Source organism: Papio anubis, chromosome 20 (genome assembly GCF_008728515.1).
Source record: "Papio anubis isolate 15944 chromosome 20, Panubis1.0, whole genome shotgun sequence".
NCBI lineage: Eukaryota > Metazoa > Chordata > Mammalia > Primates > Cercopithecidae > Papio > Papio anubis.
The window spans coordinates 23,163,699-23,184,244 of record NC_044995.1 but is presented as its reverse complement, the minus strand read 5'-3'; the positions used below and the strand labels follow the sequence as shown (position 1 = coordinate 23,184,244).

At 58.0% G+C, this 20,546-nt stretch overlaps 1 protein-coding gene across 4 annotated transcripts in view; it reads left to right on the top strand.

Annotated features, from left to right (window-relative positions):
- The window catches only part of LRP3 (LDL receptor related protein 3), a 35,661-nt gene extending 15,522 nt beyond the window's left edge, over positions 1-20,139 (top strand). The window contains exons 1-7 of one of the 4 annotated variants that reach the window (XM_003915291.5): positions 5,904-6,433; positions 8,296-8,343; positions 15,322-15,460; positions 17,131-17,345; positions 17,739-18,855; positions 19,087-19,219; positions 19,482-20,139. In XM_003915291.5, coding sequence (XP_003915340.1) covers positions 6,361-6,433; positions 8,296-8,343; positions 15,322-15,460; positions 17,131-17,345; positions 17,739-18,855; positions 19,087-19,219; positions 19,482-20,069 — 2,313 coding nt within the window. In that variant the 5' untranslated portion in view covers positions 5,904-6,360 and the 3' untranslated portion in view covers positions 20,070-20,139. Of the gene's footprint in view, positions 1-5,903; positions 6,434-8,295; positions 8,344-15,321; positions 15,461-17,130; positions 17,346-17,738; positions 18,856-19,041; positions 19,220-19,481 lie in introns of those variants that run through there. The other 3 variants (XM_017952363.3, XM_009194096.4, XM_009194097.4) reach the window with 3 other exon arrangements.
- The last annotated feature ends 407 nt before the right edge of the window (positions 20,140-20,546 follow it).

Here is a 20,546-nt window from a genome sequence, read left to right as displayed (position 1 = left end):
AGCCATCATTCTGTTTACTGTCTGTACGAATTTGACTATGCAAGTTCCCCCTGTAAGTGGAATCAGACAATATTTGTCCTTTTGTGACTGGCTTATTTCTCTTAGCATAATGTCTTCAAGTTTCATCCATGTCATAGTATGTGTCAGAATTTCCTTCTGTTAAGACTGAATAGGTGGCTCACGCCTGTAATCCCAGCACTTAGGGAGGCTGAGGCAGGTGGATCACCTTAGGATAGCACTTTGAGAACAGCCTGGCCAATATGGCGAAACACTGTCTCTACTAAAAATACAAAAATTAGCCAGGCGTGGTGGCGCGCACCTATAATCCCAGCTACTCAGGAGGCTGAGGCAGGAGAATCGCTTGAACCTGGGAGGTGGAGGTTGCAGTGAGCTGAGATTGCACAACCACACTCCAGTCAGGGCGACAGAGCGAGACTTTGTCTAAAAAAAACAAAACAAAAACAAAAAAAAAACCCCAAAAAACCAAAGAAACAAAAAACTGAATAATATTCCATTGTATGGATGAACCATATTTTGCCTATTCATTCATCATCCATCAAGGAACACTTGGTTACTCCTACCTTCTGGCCATTGTGAATGATGACACAATGAACATGGGTGTACAAGGATCTGTCTAATCCTGCTTTCAGTTATTCTGGGTATATACCCTGAAGTGGAATGGCTGGATTACATGGTAATTCCATTTTTAATTTTTTAAGGAACCAGTATACTGGTTTCCACAGTAGCCGCACCATTTTGCACTCCCACCAGCAATGCACAAAAATGTCAATTTCTCCACATCCTTGCCAACATGTGTTGTTTTCTGTGTATTCTCCCCTCCCCGTAGCCATCCTAATGGATGCAAAGTGGTATCTCGTTATGGTTTTGATATTTTTAATTCAAATAATCCTTAGCACCTGCATCAGTCCGTTTTCACACTGCTGTTAAAGACATACCCGAGACTGGGTAATTTATAAAGGAAAGAGGTTTAATGGACTCACAGTTCTGTATGGCTGGGGAGGCCTCACAATCATGGTGGAAGATGAAGGGAGAGCAAAGAGACTTCTAACATGTCAGCAGGCAAGAGAGGACTTGTGCAGGGGAACTCCTTTCTAAAACCATCAGATCTCATCAGATTCATTCACTATCACAAGAACAGCATGGGAAAACCCACCCCCATCAGCCAATTGCCTCCCACCAGGTCCCTCCCACAACACTTGGGAATTGTGGGAGTTACAATTCAAGATGAGATTTGGGTGGGAACACAGCCAAACCATATCAACACCCTTTCTCAAAAGCTCCATTTTTTGTCTTCTTTTCTTTCTTGTCCTTTCACCATCTTACTCCAAAGTTGGACATTAATCCCACAGTCGCAGGCCCTCATGTTAATTTCTTCCCAAATGGCTGAGCTTTTCAAATGTCATTGGAGAAACATGGATTTTAATATATATGAGGGCCGGGCGTGGTGGCTCACTCCTGTAATCCCAGCACTTTGGGAGGCCGAGGTGGGTGAATCATTTGAGGTCAGGAGTTCAAGACCAGCCTGGTCAACGTGGTGAAACCTCATCTCTACTAAAAATACAAAAATTAGCGGGGTATGGTGGCGCGTGCTTGTAATCCCAGCTACTCAGGAGACTGAGGAAGGAGAATCGTTTGAACTCAGGAGGCGGAAGTTGCAGTGAGCCAAGATCACGCCATTGCACTCCAGCCTGGGTGACAGAATGAGACTCTGTCTCAAACAAACAAACAAAAAATTAAAAAAAAAAAATGTATACAAGAGCAAAATAGCCATTTAGAAGACATCATCCTGTGAGGCACATCTGCTAGGGTCCTGGGAGGGATCAAGGCTACAACAAACTATAATCACACCACTGCACAAAGCACTTCAGGACAGTTTCTGCCCAAGGAGAGACTAGGCAGACAGACTTTCCTCTTTCACTGCTGGCCCCAGGTGCTTGCAGTTCTTCTCTCCAAGGGGACCCTGGAGACCCGGGGGCCATCAGTATGTCCATATGCTGGAGGGGCTGCTGGAAGGATCAAGAACTTCCCTCCAAATGCTCTCTGGCTTGACTATTTGCCTGATGGAACAGGTAGAAGGATAGAAATTAGCTCTGGGAGGAGCGGAAACGTTCTGAGGCCAGAGCAAACTGGTGATGACGGGGGCTTGGAGAAGGTACAGGCAGGGCTATTCTACAGGATCATGCAGCTTGAGCTAAAAACTTTGAAGTCTGCTCTGGAGCATTTTCAGCAGTGGGAATGAACCAATTTGCATGTTAAAAATGTGAGCAATGAATTGAGAGGCAAGGGACCACATGGAGGGGACACCTCTGTGGAGGTCCAGGAGAGAGGAGATGGTGGCCGGGACCAGGGAGGTGGTCATCGTGATGGAGAGAGCTGGGTAGATTTGAGATACATGGTGGGGACCAGCAGGTTATAGTGATGGATTGGATGTAGGGAGATTGGAGTAAAAATTATCAACTCAGTAATGGATGTGGCCAGGAACTGACTAGAGCACAGTAGAGAAGGGGCAGATGTGGGGGTGAGGGGTGTCTGGTCTATGGCTCAATTAGGCTAATGGATAATGAGGGGTGTGCCCTCCTGGAAGTCACCTCTGATAAACCTGGGCAGGTGACCATAAAACAATTTTTTTTTTCAGTTGTATTTGCCAAAGTCACTTTTGGCCTTTGACCTTCAAATAGATAGTAGGATTTTTGTTGTTGTTTTTGAGACAGGGTCTCACTCTATTGCCCAGGCTGGAGTGCAGTGTGCAATCATGGTCACTGCAGCCTCTAACTCCTGGGCTCAAGCAATCCTGCCACCTCAGCTTCCTGAGTAGCTCAGACTACAGATGCGTATCACCATGCCCAGCACATTAAATTTTTTTTTTTTTTTTTTTGTAGAGCCAGGGTCTTGCTATGTTGCCCAGACTGGTCTCGAATTCCTAGCCTCAACTGATCTTCCCACCTCGGCCTCCCAGAGTGCTGGGATTACAAGTGTGAGCTACCACATCTGGATGATTCTAGTTATTTGAAATCAGGAAAGACACTTACCATTCAACGCAGAGTCCTCTTCATTAGTGTCTGGTAAGCAGTTGGATAAGAGAGTGCTTGAGTGTGCATCTGCCTGCGGGTGAATGTTGGGGGAGGATGTGGGACTCTCCTGAGTCATTGGTTTCTTCTGTGTCACATAAGGGCTTGGGGTATGTGGCTGATGAGTGGGCAATGGTGGTGGCCCTCTTGTTTGGGATGGAGTGGGGACTTACATGGGATGCCTCTATGTCCTTCCGTCTCCTCTCTGCGTGTCCTCTGGCCCCTCACTCCTGGAGCAGATTCCTGAAGGCATCACTGGCCCACAGAGACTGTGACAGCAGCTTTGCTTCCTGCTAACTGGGAAGGTCAGCTTCTTGCCAGGAAGACCCTGCTCTCATGTCTGAGCCCCTCGGCCCCACCACTGCTCCCTTACCTGCCCCAGCCAGTTCCCATATTCTGGGTCCATGCCCATCATCTCCTTCCCAGTACTGAATTCTCCACTAGTTAGAAGTTTTTGGGTTGTGATGAATAGACATGTTCTGGATATAGCCTGAGTCTGTGAGGGAGGTTTATGAAAAGGTTCCAGAGGTGGAGAGACCCAGGGGACTGCAGCTAGGGTGGAAGAGTGTCCAAGCAGAGACAGGAATACCAGGAACCTTTCCAGAAGTGGTGAGAGGGCGGTGGGGGAGAGGACTGGGCCACAGCTGCATTGGGGACCCCAGCAAGGGTCTTGCCGGCACAGCACCCTCTAGGGGGCACTAGACCATCATGAGACAAACCGGAAATGGGGGGTCAGATAGCCAAGATCTCTATATGGGCCTGGAGTAGGATAGGGGAGTGAGGCACCTTGGGCACAGAATTGAAGGAAGTGCCAAAAAACTCAATAATGAAGATAAATCAGCTTTAATGCAAATTTTTTTGTGTGTGCAATGGGGACAGTTGTTTCCAATCAGTCCAAGATTCCTGGGTACCTTGGCCATTTCTTGCCATATGGGTTTATGAGGGTTCACAATGGGATGGGCATAGATTGGGGAGCATGGGGATTTAGATAAAGTCTTGTTGTGATTGTAGAGCTTTTATTAGCCTTTCCGCTTGGTTCAAAATATGGGAGGATATTTTGATAAGTGTGTCTAAGGGCTCACATTTTCCTTTTGCTTCAGGCTCCAACATGAATCCCATATTAGTCATTGGTCTAGACCCTAGATTCCTTACATGACTTGCAAAACATGCATTGAAGCAGGCAGCATCTTCAACAAAACCGCATATTTTGGCCAGGTGTGGTGGCTCATGTCTGTAACCCCAGCACTTTGGGAGGCTGAGGCAAGAGGATCCCTTGAGTCCAGAAATTTGAGGCTGCAGTGAGCCATGATTGCACCACTGCACTCCAGCCTGGGCAACAGAGCAAGACCCTGTCTCTACAAAAAAAAATGAAAAAAATTAGCCTGGCATGGTGGTGCACACCTGTCATCCCACCTAGTTGGGAGGCTGAGGTGGAGAGGATTGCTTGAGCCCAGGAGTTTGAGGGTACAGTGAGCTATGGTTGCAGCTCTGCACTCTAGCCTGGGAGAAAAAGTGAGGCTCTGTTTCTAAAAACACTAAGCAGCAGCAGCAGCAGCAGCCACAATGACAACAACAACAACAACAACAACAAGAAATGAACAAACCGCAGATCCACCCTACCATTGCCCCTGCCTCTGTTGAGCACTTTTGCCATGCGTAAATAAATGCCTGCTCTTCTGCAGTCAACAGTCTGAGGAAATTCTCAAACCAAATTACACAGAGGCTAGTGCTCTATGCCGTCAATCTGTAATGTATCTTGTTATTTGATTTGTACATCCTTTAATACATTTCCTAAGAAATCTGCTTCGGAAAAATCACCAAAGGAATTAGAAGAGAGAGAATAAGAAAACCCAGAAAAACTAAAAAGATTTTTCTTCCCCCCATTTTTTATTAAAATGCAATCAACCTGTGCAGTGCGAGTGAGTGACTGAGTGACTGTCTACGCTTTCACTGACGGACCATCAGTTTCTCTCAACCTTCTCTCCATAAACGGAGAATATCAAATGAGGGGGCTAGGGGTGTCAGAAAAGGGTTGGGAGCCTCAGCTCATGTTGGTGGGCCCTCTGTGCCATGGAGCCTTTGGGGACCTCTGATTTCACATCCGTCTTGACCCTAAATGGCCTTCTCAACCTTCCCCCTGTCTCTCCTGGTTCCTGCCTCACCGGACTCAACCTCTTGGTGGGCAGCTCCCCAGAGGGCAGCCCCAGCCTAAGAAGCAGGCCTCTTCCCAAGTCCTCAGCCTCACGAGGATAGTGGGTAACACGGTGGGCTCAGGGGGCCCTGGGAGATCTCCAAAGGCCTCTGGCGTGTTCACCAATGTCCCCTCACAGGTCTTGCTCGGCACAGGGGGTTCTTCTTAAGAGACGTGACAGGGCACTTGAACCGCGGCAAATGAAAGAGACGGAGGGGCAGGAACAGGGACACCTTGCGAGGAAGACAGGCCTTAGCCTTGTGCCACCCGTATGAGGTTCCCTAAGCAGCCCTCTCTCTCCCACGTTTTCCCAATCCTCGCTCCCCGACCCTTCCAGCACAGCTGGCTCCAGGAGGGATCAATTCGTGGGCACGGGAGAAGGCCAGGCGAGCACCGGCCGCCTGGAGCGCTGGGCTGGAGCTCAGAGAGCGCGGCGGGGGGCGCGGGCGGGGCGGGGCTGGTGAGCAGAGCTGTCCAGCAACCCGAGGCGGGGCGTGCGCCCCCGGCCCGCCCCAGCCGCCTCCGCCGCCCTGTCAGCGCCACTGCGGCTCGGCGGTCGCGTCACGTGTCTGGCCTGACTCCAGGCTCAGGAGCGGGCGAGGGAGCCGAGGCGGGAGGGGTTGGACAGACCCACGGACGGCCTCCACCGGCGGCACCCGGCCGGACGGGCTGGGCGCAGCGCGGGCAGCCCAGGAGACGCCAGGGCCAGGCGGGCTGCGCGCCGCAGGGCATGGGCGGGGGTCCCAGGCCAAACCGGCCGCAGCAGGAGCTCCCGGGGCGCGGGGCAGCGGCGGGCGGGGGTCTTCCCTGGCGGCCGCCGCTGAGCCCCCGCGGGGCCCGTGACGCCGCGGCCGATGTGGCCCCGCGCGCGCTACGGGCCTGCACCGCCACCGCACAAAGACGCCTCGGGAGCCGCCGCCTGCACCCGGGCCGCAACAGCCGCGCCAGCCGGAGCCCGAGCCCAAACCCGAGCCCGAGCCACAGCCAGAGCCAGGGCAGGAGCCGCAGCCGGAGCCGGAGCCGGATCCGGACCCGGAGCCGGGGGGCAGGAGGCGGCGCCCGCGGGCGGCCGGGCCCGGTATGGAGAAGCGCGCGGCCGCGGGGCTGGAGGGCGCGCCGGGCGCCCGGGCGCAGCTGGCTGTCGTCTGTTTGGGTGAGTGGGCCGCGCGGGCCGGGTGGATCCGGGTCCCCCTCGTGGCAGCTCCGCCCCGCGCCCTGACCGACCCCCTCTCCGGCCGCGGCATCCCGGGGCTCCGCACCGCGGTGGCTCCCGCGCGGAGGCCCAGAGAGCGGCCAGCACCGCTTGCCCGCCTGGCCCCGGGCCTGGGAGGGCGACTCTGGTGGCGCAGCCCCGGCTCGCGCCCCGCTCGGAGTAGTGCCCGGAGCCCGGGCTGAGCGCTGGCAGGCGGCCCTTCGTGCAGGCGGCAGCCTTCACCCGGCCCGCCCGCGCTGAGCCTGGAGTCGAGGGGGCCCCCGGGAGCTGGGGACAAAGGCCAGGCCGGCTGTCCCCTGAAGAAGAAGCTGTTTCCGGCCTGGAGTTGGGGTGGGGGCGGGTGTGAGCCGCAGATGGGGACTCGGGGTGCGGGGCAGGGCTGGAGGAGGATGCCAGTGTGGAGGCGGCTTCCAGGGGACTCCTGTTTTCCCTTTGTGTCTTTCAGGCCCTGGGCAGGCCTGTTCAGTTTAGGAGGGTGCTTGGGTTGGGCCAGGGACCGGTCCAGGCCAGGCATGGGGTGGGAGGGGCTCCCGCCCTGTCCGGGAGTTTTTCTGTCCAGCTTTCCAGCGCCCTGTGTGGGCGAGAGGAGAAGGAGTTAAATCCCCAACCCACATGGCTCCTTTATTTACTGTGATGAAGGAGGGAGGCCATTATAAGAACTGGGGGTTATTAGGGGACACCCTATGATGTCACCAGTGAGGGCTCTGTAACCTGACAGGTTTGCCGAAGCCACTGAAATGACAAAGTAATCACCCCCAGGCCTCAGGGAGCTCTGAGGCTCGGGCAGGCCCGTGCCCCAGCTGTGTGAGCCCGGCTCAATGGGAATGTGCCACTGGGGAGCATGGAGGGTGTAACCTCAGCGCGCCCACCCCAACCTGGGTGCAGGGTCATGTGTGTTGGGCTCTGAGCTGCTGGGTGCTGGCATCCGTGGTGAGCAGGGCAGGGGGACGCGCTCCATGCTCAGGAGCTTTGGCCTGGCTCTGACCAGGGGGCCTGGGTGTCCTGGGTGGGGGCAGCGGTTCCTGCTTCCTGGCCAGGCGGGATCTGACCTGCATCCTGAACCCTGGGAAGCTGGGCTTGCCCCTCGGCTCTGGGCCCGTAACCCCCCCGGCCAGAGCAGAAGGTGAAAGTAAGGGCCAAACCCCATAGAGGTGGGTGCTTGAGGGGTGGCTGGGGAGTTTTGCTTTCCTTCTGAAGGTCAACGTGGCACGGGGGGGGGAAGAGGATGGTTCCATCACTAGCTGCGTGCCCTGTAAATGGCGATAAGCAGAACTGCCTTCCCTCCTGCCCCTGCTGCTGCTTTCCCCTTGGAGGGGGAAGCCAGTCAAAGTAGTAGGAGCAGGCCAGGTGCGGTGGCAGGTGCCTGTAATCCCAGCACTTTGGGAGACCAAGGCAGGAGAATCGCTTGAGGCCAGGAGTTTGAGACCAGCCTGAGCAACACAGTGATACCTCATCTCTACAAAAATAAAAAATACAAAAATAACCAAGCATAGTGGTGCACACCTATAGTTCCAGCTACTTGGGAGGCTCAGGTGGGAGGATTGCTTGAGCCCAGGAATTTGAAGCTGCAGTGAGCTATGCACTCCAGCCTGGAAAACAGAGCAGGGAAGGCAGGGAGGTGGGGTTGAGGTGGGTAGGGGCCCTCTTGATGGGCGGTCTTGGGCTACGCTCTGGGCCTTGCCCTATAAGAGGAAGGGGACCAGCGGGCCAGCCTTGGGTTTACCTGTGGTGTCCCTCATGGGCTGCTGCTGGTCCCCAGCAGGAACCTGAGACCCCTGACCCTTTCTTTGTGTCTCCCACAGTGAACATCTTTCTCACCGGGAGGCTCAGCAGTGCGGTTCCTGCCTTAGGTAAGTAAGCACTTTGTCTCCTTCCTCCATTCCTCCGGGCCCTTTTGGGTGAGTGGGCCCTGAGGACAGGCCTTCAGGGTCCTGGCTCCACCCCGAGTTCCTGTGTGCATCTTTTCTACATCACAAGGGAGCTGTTTGGCTTTGGGCAGGCTTCAACTTCTCTGAGCCTCAGTTTCCTCATCTGTAAAGTGGGTGAAATAACAAGGTCTACTGAAAACCTGGCTCCTAGTATTCCGTGAGCCAGTGAGGCAAGCTCTTAGTGCAGTGCCTGGCACATGGTGACTTTACACCACTGGCAAGCTGCCAAGGGTCCCGTGGAATTGACATCTTGTGCTTCACGCAGGCTGTGGGCTTCCTAGGATTTAGTTTATAGGGGTATGACTGAGGGATGACACAGAGAGGCCCATGCCATGGAAAGAACACTTTATTAATTTTCTTGAGAGGAGGGGACATGCCACGCCATGCAGGGCCACCTGGGAATTACTAGGTTTGGACAAGCAGGAGCAAGGGTGGAAGAAAGGTATAAGTTAGAGCGGGCATCACAGCTTCATGGGAAAGACGCGGCAGCCAGGCGCTGTGGCTCATGCCTGTAATCCCAGCACTTTGGGAGGCGGGCGCAGGTGGGCGGATTGAGTGAGTTTAGGAGTTCGACACCAGCCTGGCTATCATGGCGAAACTCCACCTCTACTGAAAGGTAGCTATAATCCCATCTACCCGGGAGGCTGAAGCAGGAGAATCGCTTGAACCTGGGAGGCAGAGGTTGCAGTAAACTAGCTGAGATTGCACCACTGTACTCCAGCCTGGGCAATAGAGCAAGACTGTCTCTAAAAAAAAGAAAAGGCAGGGCAGAGTAAACAGTTTAGGATTGGCTGGATTGAGTCATTCTGCTGGGCTTGGGCTATGGGGGTGCCCACTGGTTGCCTGGTAGCCGGTCTGGGGGTGCTTCAGGGCAGGGAAGATACTGGCTTGGTGTGGGAGGTTAGGTAAGAAGGTGGGTAGAGGGCGTGGCCTTGCATCAGCTGCACATGAAAAGTGAGTTTCAGCAGCTGACTTGCAAGAGAAAGGTAAACATTTTGGCCAAAAGTACATACAGAATCCGGGAGGACACAGTGAGCACGCTGCCCCCGCCTCTACCTGTTGGCATGGGTCTGTCCAGCCGCTGGCTGTCTTTAAGCTCCAGCCTAGCCCCAAGCACAACAAAGGCCATCAAGAGCTAGAGGGGCGGCCAAGCCCATCCATCCTTCACTACTGGAGGTAAGGGGCTGCTGGTTGGCAAGTGGATAAGCCCAGGCCCCCCGGGGCCCTGAGTGCCACCTGGAGAGTCTGAGGGGGGCCTGAGGGAGCCTGTTCTATCACTGACAAGCCCCCATAGACCTCTGCATCTCTTGCTAATTCCGCCTATATACTGCCATTTCCAACAACCCCTAAAAAGGTATTAAAGTAAGCATGAGTATTTCCATAAAAATGTTAAGTCTGGTTGGGTGTGGTGGCTCACACCTGTAACCCCAGCACTTTGAGAGGCTAAGGCAAGAGAATGCTTGAGCCCTGGGGTTTGAGACCAGCCTGAGCAACATAGTGAGACTCCATCTCTCCAAAAAAATCTGAAAATTAGCTGGGCACGTTGGCATGTGCCTGTAGTCTTAGCTACTCGGGAGACTGAGGCAGGATGATTGCTTGAGCCCAGGAGTTTGAGATTGTAGTGGGCTATGACGGCTCCACTGTACTCCAGCCCGGGTGACAGAGCGAGACCCTGTCTGTAAAACAAAAAGCAAAACCTGAGGTCAAGGTGCAGCCGGGGAGAACAAGGGGGGCCTCTGACTTGTTCGTTGCCTGCTGTTCGGCTCGGTGGGGCAGGAGGGGCCTGGGTTTCTAGTTCTGTGCAGGACCCGGCTTGCTGGAGAAAGGACCTGGAGCTGTCAGGCAGCGGGACCCCTGCTGCTGGCTGTGGTTGAGGGGAAGGCCCAGGGTGCACAGAAGCTGTGCTCACTGGCTCCTCTGGCAGGCTCAGGCCTCTTTCCCTCTCTCTGTGCCCTGAGCTGTGCTCTCGCGAGCCCAGCCTCCTCTGCTGCTTCGGGCTGGCCGAGGGCCAGGCCTCGCTCAGCGCTGACCTAGCCCCAGCCCTGTCTGCTGTCCTGGTCCCCACAGCTGATGGTGGCCCAGTCTCCCATCCCAATTTCCAGGAAAAGGCTCACTGGCCCGGCCTGGGTCAGATGTCTGTGGCCATGGTAGAGAGTCAGGGGAAGGGGGAATGAGGCTGTCACAGCTTATGAATGTGAGCCCCAGGGCACCCTCCTGCTGGTGGGTGTGTCACCCCAAACACACATATACCCCACGTTTAGAAAAGTGCTTCCCTGAGGACTAGGGCCACTCATGGAGCTTGGGCGAAGAGGACACTGTCCAGGTCCTTAGCTGTCAAGACCTCAGGTCCCAACAGGGTCCTCGTTGCAGCCCCTGGTGCCCTCTGTGATGGGAGCTGCACACTCAGTGCGGAAGGCCATGGGTGGTGGTCTGGGATCCTCGCTGTCCTAGAGTCCACTTCTGACACCTCCAGCGTTACTGACCAGCTGCAGGTGGCCCAAGGTACCCCACTCCCAGCACGGCTCCATGACCCTGCATTTTCACGGCTTTCCCTGGGATTCCTGCTGCGTGGGACCCTGGATTGGGAACCCTTCCCCCAGCCCCTTCTCCACCCTCACTAGGCTCAGGTGCTCCAGAGGGTCTGGCAGGGCTGTCTGGGGACCTCACAGGTTTTTTACCCCCCAGCAAACCACATCCTAAGCGTAGGTATGTGGGGCCCTGACTGGTCAGAGCACCTCCTGCATCCCCCCGGCCTCTGGGCTCAGCCCTGAAGCTACTGTGGCCCCAGCGGGGAGAGCCTGGGCACAGGCTTCATGCAATTTGCAGGCAGCTGGCAGCTTCCCTGGCACGTCTGGGGTGGGACTCCCAGCTCCCCGTCGTCGGGTTACACCAGGCAGGTTGGCGGGGGTATTGATCAGCTTTGGAAATTGGATCTGCAAATTGTACTTCCTCAGGCCTTGCAGTGTCCTCTCAGGAATATTTGATGACTCTTTGGACCAGGAAAGGACACTGGCCTAAAAGTGCCCGGTCATTCCTTCCCTACCTGTGTGGGCCACCATGGCTCCCAGGGCCCAGGCCATCTTCTGCCTGAGAGAAGGCAGGTCACCTCCAGCTGAAGCTCAGACAGACCTCTCGACTGCCCCCAACACCCCCAAACCCCTCCCTCTTCCCCATTATCCTGCAAATCATGCAGTCCTCCCATCTGCCCTCACTGCCTGCCCACTGCTACACAGCCCATCATGAACCTCACCTCCATGGGGCATTCCTGGAGACGCCCTCCTCACTGGCAGCCCCTGACCCCAGTCCCCCACCACATGCACATCTGTCTCAGGTCAAGCAGGGTCCTTGCCTAGGCTGGGCACGGTGGGGCACACCTGTAGTGTGAGCACTTTGGGAGGCTGAGGTGGGAGGATCACTTGAGCCTGGAAGTTGAGGCTGCAGTAAGCTGTGATCGCACCACTGCACTGCAGCCTGGGAGACAGAGCTAGATCCTGTCTCAGAAAAAAAAAAAAAAAAAAAAAGAGTCCCTGCCTAGAACTCGCAGCTCCCTGCACAGAGCCCAGCCTCCCTCTGGCCCCGCATCCCCTCTGCATGAGGCTGAGCTGCTGCTGCACCCACCGTGGTCTCTGCCAACCCACTTTGGAGAAGAGCACACAGTTTAACCAAGTTGCTCTGATGTGGAAATTTCCGGGGAGCCCCCAGGAGTGAGGCTGTTTGGAGGCACCCATTGCCAGGGCTTTGCTGAGAGGCAGAGCAGCTGGCAGTTGTCCCTTCCTCTGCTCCTGATGTGGCTGGTGGCCTCCCAACCCCTGATGAAGGGGCCAGACATAGGTCTGCGAGGGAGAAGGGTTCTGGCCTAGGTGAGTGGGAAGAGAGAAAGGTGGCAGGTGATACCTGGCTTTTCCTAGAAAGTGTGGGTGAGACACCTGGCCCCCAAGGGCCCCGAGGAGAGGGACAGGTCTATGTCTATCCCCTAGGGAAGGCCTCCAGGGCTGGGTAGGAATGGACAGTGCCTTGTCCTGCCCCTATGGAGGACAGGGCACCTCATAGGTTTTTACCCTTCGGCAAAAAGGTGAACGTGGGAGGTTCCCAGCCGTGCTGACTCAGAGGCTGACACTTTGGCTTAGCGTGTGCTTTAGAGATGCAATGTGGGGGACGTTACCACCCCAGCCTCACTGGGCCTTCCCTTTTGTGGAACCTCCTTTTCGGACCCCTCCAGCAGGAAAAGATCTCTTCTTTCGGATTTCCTTCTTCTTTTTTTTTTTTTTTTTTTTTTTTTTTTTTGAGAAAAAGTCTTGCTCTGTCACCCAGGCTGGAGTGCAGTGGTATGTATGATCATGGTTCACCACAATCTCCACCTCCTGGGTTCAAGCGATTCTCCTGCCTCAGCCTCCCGAGTAGCTGTGGATCACAGACGCCCACTACCACGCCTGGCTGATTTTTGTACTTTTAGTAGAGACGGGGTTTTCCCATGTTGGTCAGGCTGATCTCAAACTCCTGACCTCAAATGATCTCCCCGCCTTGGCCTCCGAAAGTGCTGAGACGACAGGCATGAGCCACTGCACCCGGCCTCTTTTGGATTTCTTAACCCTACACCTCCCAAGGAATCCCAGTTCACACCTCAGGGCTCTGCGAGGTCCTCATGGCCAGTGGCCTCACCCGGCAGAGGGAACCAGGCTGGGGCTGGGGCCACTTTACATGTTTGGGTGGCTGCACCCCGAGACCCCTCTCTGATAGTTTATCTCCTGCCCTCTCGGGCTGGGAGCAGGGTGTACAGCGCCCTATTTCTGGGGCAGGATCGGAGGCTGGTTGTGGGGGCTGCCTCCCAGGGCCATGTGTGAGTTCTAAGTGGAGAGGCGCTGACTTGCACCTCACTGACCCAGGACTGTCAAGGGTCTGATGGTGACGCGGTGGTGGCCGGCCTTGCTTTAGGACCAAAAGTTCTGTTCTTATCCTTGTTGTTCTCACGAGCTGTTCATGGGGGTTACCAGCTCCCTAGTAGTCACAGTCCTGGATCACCTGGGCCTTCATGGTCCCAGTAGGCCCCTGGGGGAAGGGGCTTCAGCTCTCAGCTCATGGCTGCAGCTGCCCAGCAGGTCCTCAGATGGACCCGTCCACTCAGGGACGCACATCTGTGGAGCACCTGCCGTGCGTCAGGCACTGCGCAGACTCCCGGAACACGGCACGGCCCTGCCTGCCTGTGTGATGTTCATCTGGTCAGTCCCAATAACAAAAGGGAAATGCTCTGTAGCCGAGGCTGGGGGGAGGGGTGGAGGGCTGGAGCTCTGCGGGAGGCAGCCAGCCTGGAGGGCTTCCCTGGGAAGGGACCATGGAGCTGGGGGTGGAAGCTGAGGAGTCCGTGAAAGGCATAAGAAGGTGGGGATAGCACCCACTAGGGACCACCAGGGTCTCCAGAGCAAGGTCGCCTCCAATGTGAGAGATCCGAGAGGTCCGGGGGGCTAGGGGTGATGGGAGGGATAAGGCAGAGTGTGGGGCAGGGAGGGGCTGGGGCTGCTGCAGTGAATTGTGGTTTTGTGCTAAGAGCATGGGAGGCAGCCAGGGGGCTCTCCTCCCTGTCCTGCAGCTGGGTCCCAGAGAGTCTTGCTGAGAACCAGTGAGAACTCGGCTTGCAAGGTCACGGTGCCAGGGGCCAGCCATGGGAAAGTGAAGAGAGAGTGTCACTGGGCTCGGGAAAAGCGTCATCCCTTGCTTCTCCGAGCCTCAGTTTCTCCATCTGTAAAATGGGCCCTACCTTCATCTCAGGCTGTTGTGAGAATCAGATGGACCAGCGTGGGGAAGGGTCAGGGGGCTGTGGGGTTAGGAGTTCGGTCAATTGCAGGGACCAGCCGCCCGGTCCTGGGAGGGCCAGGGCACAGCGGGGCAGGGCAGGCTCACCATGCTGCCCTGGATGGTTTAGAAGCAGACAGCATGGAGAATGGATGGATTAAAGCGAGGCCCGTGGGGCTGGGCATGGAGGGCTCCTCCTTTGAGCTAGCGGGCGTGATGCTCTTTGCTCAACCTGAGCGGTATACAGTTGGCACTCCACGAATGCATGTTGGCTCAGTGCTGTAGTGAGAAGCTGAGGCCCCCAGAGGACTACAGTGATTCCTGACTCTGCCCTCCCTAGCTGTGTGGCCCCGGGCAAGTCACTGACCCTCTGTGAGCCTGTTTCCTCACCTGGTTCCGAAATCTACCTTTGGTGGCTTCTCACTTGTACTCAGGATAAAACCCAAATTCTGCACAGGGTGTGATCAGACCCAGGTGGTGTTTCCAGCCACAGCTGGACTTTGCCACCTCTCTTCAGGCCTGTTGTAGGATCTTCATTCTACCCAGTGGATCTGTGTAAAGTCCATCTGCTCCCACCCCCAGCCTGTGAGTTCCATAGAGCAGGCCTTAGTCCCGCCTTACTCAGCGTGCCTACCATGCATGCTTGGCACATAGTAGGTGCTCAGTAAATACATGTTGAGTGAGCAAAGCCCCAGGAAGGGCAGGCAGAGGGCTCTCGCAGGATGGGCTATGCCTGCCGGGCAGGCCTAGGGCTGTGGAATTCTCCACTGAGCCGAGGCCACGAGGCTACACCTTGCAGGTGCCAGCTGCCAGGAGGGGTTGTTGGTGGGTTTCCTCCCAGCTCTGCCAGAGGTGCGGGGGACAGGACCTACGCTCTAGCCCACTACCTAGGGTTGGGGGCTATAGCTGCCCCAAGTCTAGGGGGCCCTACTTGGCCTCCCGTACACACCACCTCCATGAAGTGACAAGTCGTGGCCTTGCCCTTGGCCATGGCCACACTTGGCTGGGCTAGATCCCACCATGGGGGAGGGCTGGGCTGAAGCCCCTAACCCCACTGCAACCCGCTTCCCAACCAAAGATGAGCCGGCCTTTCTCGGCCTCCTCTCCTGACAGCAGCCTGCAGCGGGAAGCTGGAGCAGCACACGGAGCGGCGTGGGGTCATCTACAGCCCGGCCTGGCCCCTCAACTACCCGCCAGGCACCAACTGCAGCTGGTACATCCAGGGCGACCGTGGCGACATGATTACCATCAGGTAGGGGCGCCCGGGGGTGTCGGAAGGAATCGATGTGGGCCCACATGTGTGGGGTGAGTGAGAATGTGTGTGTGTGACAGCAGGTGTGGAGGGCACACGCCTGAGGGTGTACGTGTGTGTGAGCCGGTGTGGGATCATGTGCATGTGTGTGAGCATATGTGTGAGGTGTGTGTGAGCGCTCCTGTGTGAGCAGATGTGCACAGGTGTGTGGGTGTTTGCATGTGTGTGAGCATTTATGAGTAGGTGTGTGTGCATGCAGATGTGTGCCTGTGTGAGACAGGCATGTGTAGGTATTTGAGGTGTGTGGCATGTGCATGCATGTGAGCACATGTAAGTAGGTGTGTGTGCATGTGTGAGTGCGTGTCTGTGCATGTACGTGAACACACGTGTGCTTGTGTACGTGTACAAGCCCATGTCGGGGGAGACATAAAGGACACGTGAGAGAGTGCACGTGTGAGCACATGTATGCGCACGAGCCATGCCTGCACAGGTGCAGAGAGCATGTATGTGTGCATGCATGTAAGATAACGGGTGTAACCATGCGTGAGCCATAAGCATGCATGTGTACATGTGAATGCATGCACACAAATGTGTCTAGTGCCCTGGATTTCCACGGGCCTCTGTGGCGAGGTGCCCAAGCTGGACCTTTTCCTGGTTTGAGCCTCGTTCATGGGGTATGGGGGGTCTCAGTCACTCAGCCCTGCCAGGAAGGCAGGGCCAGCACACATGCCACTGGGAACACAGCCTGGGACTGGTGGGCATGTTCTGATGTCTCTGAGGTGGCAGAGGTGTCCTCTCTGTCCTGCAGGGGTGGCTGGGCCCAGGCTGGCACTGAGCCCAGAGCATGGTTTCCACAGGGGGCCTTGGGGAGGGGAGTGAATCAGGCAAAGCCCGGGTGCTCGAGCTGCAGGGACATGCAGAGGGAAAGGGGGCCAGGCAGCGAGCGGTGGTCCTGGCCAGGAGTGGTCATGGGGACATTTGGCTGGGGAGTCACTATAGGCTCCATCTGCCATAGTTTTCCTAAATGCCAGAGCTCAAAAGGTGCAACCCCCGACTTACTCCATAGCTGCAATGCATGAGGATGTGATGGGCATGGGCAGGGTCTGTCCTAGTCTCTGTGCCTCAGTTTCCCCAAGGGCCAGGTGGTTCAGGGCCAGTGTATCTCTGGAGATGACAAGCTGTCAACCTGCTGCAGCCTCGGCCAGCCTCATGGGCACAGTCTCACCCTCACTGCCCATGCCTGGGACTTTGTGCTGGGCCCATCCTAGTGGTCCCGAGGTGGAGGGGTCTGGGCCCTTGGGCCTCTGTCCTTTTGGGGAGGGTGTCGGGGTGGGGGGCTCTTGACTTCCTGCTGCACTTTGGCTTCAGGCTGGGGGGTGTCATGTGCACTGATTGAGGGAAGGGTAGCCGCAGCAGAGCTGGAAATGACCTGTATGGACATCGCAATTCTTCATGGAGCCTCCCATGCACACCTGGATGGGGACAGTGTGGGGACAGAGTGGCTGGGAGTGGAGGAACCAGGCAATCTGGAACACGAGGAGTGGGGGCGGCCGGCTGGGACGGGGCTGGCTGTCCTGGCCGTGGCTCCAGCCTGACCACTCTCTGCTAGTCCTCGGCCATGGAGGTCCTGCCTACGGCCTCATGTCTGGGTCCTCTCCGCCTCCCCGCAGCTTCCGCAACTTTGATGTGGAGGAGTCCCACCAGTGCTCCCTGGACTGGCTCCTGCTGGGCCCAGCGGCCCCGCCCCGCCAGGAGGCCTTCCGCCTCTGTGGCTCTGCCATCCCGCCTGCCTTCATCTCTGCCCGAGACCACGTCTGGATTTTCTTCCACTCAGACGCCTCCAGCTCCGGCCAGGCCCAGGGCTTCCGTCTGTCTTACATCCGAGGTGATAGCGGTCGCAGAGCAGGCAGGACACCACAGAGCACACCGTGCATGCCAAAAGGCTCCCGGCCCACAGGGGCAGCACCCTCCACAGGGCTCCGGCTCCCTGCAGGATGTCCCCTGACCACCCTGTCAATCTCAGGACAGTGGCAGGACTGGGCATGTGGATGCCTCAGACCTCTCAAGGTCACTGGCCCCACTTCCCGGTCTTGGCTAGTTGTGGGAACTCACCCCTAACCCCAGACTCAGGTCAGGGACTGAGCCCACCCTGGTGTTGGAGGGGTCTCTGCTTCCACGGTGATGGGGAACCACCTGCCCACTTTTGGCCCCAGGCCCCCTGACCAAAGGGAGGCTCTTCTGTCTCCTGACTGTCCGCTGCTACCTCTCCACCCCACAGGGAAGCTGGGCCAGGCGTCCTGCCAGGCAGATGAGTTCCGCTGTGACAATGGCAAGTGCCTGCCCGGCCCGTGGCAGTGCAACGCAGTGGATGAGTGTGGAGACGGCTCTGATGAGGGCAACTGCTCGGCGCCCGCCTCGGAGCCTCCAGGCAGCCTGTGTCCCGGGGGGACCTTTCCGTGCAGCGGGGCGCGCTCCACGCGCTGCCTGCCTGTGGAGCGGCGCTGTGACGGCTTGCAGGACTGCGGCGATGGCTCGGATGAGGCGGGCTGCCCCGACTTGGCGTGCGGCAGGCGGCTGGGCAGCTTCTACGGCTCCTTTGCCTCCCCAGACCTGTTCGGCGCGGCCCGTGGGCCCTCGGACCTTCACTGCACATGGCTGGTGGACACGCAGGATTCGCGGCGGGTGCTGCTGCAGCTGGAACTGCGGCTGGGCTATGACGACTACGTGCAGGTATACGAGGGCCTGGGTGAGCGCGGGGACCGCCTGCTGCAGACGCTGTCCTACCGCAGCAACCACCGGCCCGTGAGCCTGGAGGCCGCCCAGGGCCGCCTCACCGTGGCGTACCATGCGCGCGCCCGCAGCGCCGGCCACGGCTTCAACGCCACCTATCAGGTGAAGGGCTATTGCCTTCCCTGGGAGCAGCCGTGCGGGAGCAGCAGTGACAGTGATGGGGGCAGCGCGGGCGACCAGGGCTGCTTCTCGGAACCACAGCGCTGCGACGGCTGGTGGCATTGCGCCAGCGGCCGAGACGAGCAGGGTTGCCCTGCCTGCCCGCCCGATCAGTACCCCTGCGAGGGTGGCAGTGGTCTGTGCTACACGCCTGCCGACCGTTGCAACAACCAGAAAAGCTGCCCCGACGGTGCGGACGAGAAGAACTGCTTCTCCTGCCAGCCCGGCACCTTCCACTGCGGTACCAACCTGTGCATCTTCGAGACGTGGCGCTGTGACGGCCAGGAAGACTGCCAGGACGGCAGCGATGAGCACGGGTGCCTGGCTGCCGTGCCCCGCAAGGTCATCACTGCGGCGCTCATCGGCAGCCTGGTGTGCGGCCTGCTGCTGGTCATCGCGCTGGGCTGCGCCTTCAAGCTCTACTCACTGCGCACGCAGGAGTACAGGTGGGCGCTGTGCCCACAGCCAGGGGACCGGGCTTCTTCATCGCCCAGGCTTGCTGTCCCCATGGCTGTGGGTTTGCAGATGGGGGCCTGGACCAGCTACGTGGAGGCTGCCCTGTGCACACTGGGGTCCCTACATTTTGGGATGTCTGGGTGGAGGGTGGACCCGGAATCCTGTTGCTGCTGCAGGTCCCGGGCAGCCCAGCCATGTCGCCCTCTGCCCACCGCTTCCAGGGCCTTCGAGACCCAGATGACGCGCCTGGAGGCTGAGTTCGTGCGGCGGGAGGCACCTCCATCCTATGGTCAGCTCATCGCGCAGGGCCTCATTCCACCCGTGGAGGACTTTCCTGTCTACAGTGCCTCCCAGGTGAGTCCCTGGAGGGCGCGGGGCCCCTCTGGGGCCAGATGGGACAGTGTGCGGAGGAGGCTGGTCCAGCGGTCACAGGAGTGGGAGGCAAGGCCTGGGCAGGGTGACCTGGGGGCCCATGGCCAGGTGGGAGGATGGACAAGGTGGTCTCTTGGGTCTCAGGTCCCTTGGGGGTGTGCTGACTCCTGCCCCTGAGCAGCCTGGCCGCCCCCTCAGCCGCATCCCCCTGCCCCACCCCGCCCCACCCCGCCCCACCCCACAGGCCTCTGTGCTGCAGAATCTTCGCACAGCCATGCGGAGACAGATGCGTCGGCACGCTTCCCGCAGGGGGCCCTCCCGCCGCCGCCTCGGCCGCCTCTGGAACCGGCTCTTTCACCGGCCGCGGGTGCCCCGAGGCCAGATCCCACTGCTGACCGCAGCACGCCCCTCACAGACCGTGCTGGGTGATGGGTTCCTCCAGCCTGCTCCAGGGGCTGCCCCCGACCCCCCAGCACCGCTCACGGACACAGGCAGCCCCAGGGTGGCCAGAGATGGGCCCCCCAGTGCCCCCAGCCATGCACCGGAGGTGGGACCTTCAGGGCCACCCTTGCCATCAGGCGTGCGAGACCCACAGTGCAGGCCTGTGGACAAGGACAGAAAGGTCTGCAGGGAGCCACTGGCAGACGGTCCAGCTCCTGCGGATGCACTTCGGGAGCCCTGCTCAGCCCAGGACCCGCACCCCCAGGCCTCCACTGCCAGCAGCACCCTGGGCCCCCACTCGCCAGAGCCACTGGGGGTCTGCAGGAGCCCCCCGCCCCCTTGCTCCCCAATGCTGGAGGCCAGCGATGACGAGGCCCTGTTGGTCTGTTGACCGCCGGGTTCGCTGGTGACCGCCACAGCCCCGCTTTGTAACCAGGGAATACACAGTCATTTCTACCCTGCCTCTGCGTCCTTTCTTATGGAGAGGCCCTCCGGGGACCCCAGCGGAGGGGCTGGGCCCTCAGCCAGCTGGCTGCACTGGTGGGCATGGTGGGCGGGAGCTCTGGGACTGAACGGGGGGGAGAAGGGTGGAGCGGTGAGCCCGTCTGTAGGATCCCAGCGTACACAAGCACCCTGGGGTCTCACTTCTCTCCCCCCACTTCATTCTGGGAACCAATTTCCAAAGAAGCAGAGGACCAGAGCTTTTTTGCTTCATCTGCCCTGCAGTGGCACCAGCTGCCCACAGAGCTGGGAGTTGTCATGAGGATGGGGCTGGGCCATGGGGATGCTGGGTCTCATCCGTGGTGACTGTTCTGCCCATGCCTCACCCTCTTCCTGTTCAGCAAGGCCCCTGGAGGACCTGGGTTGG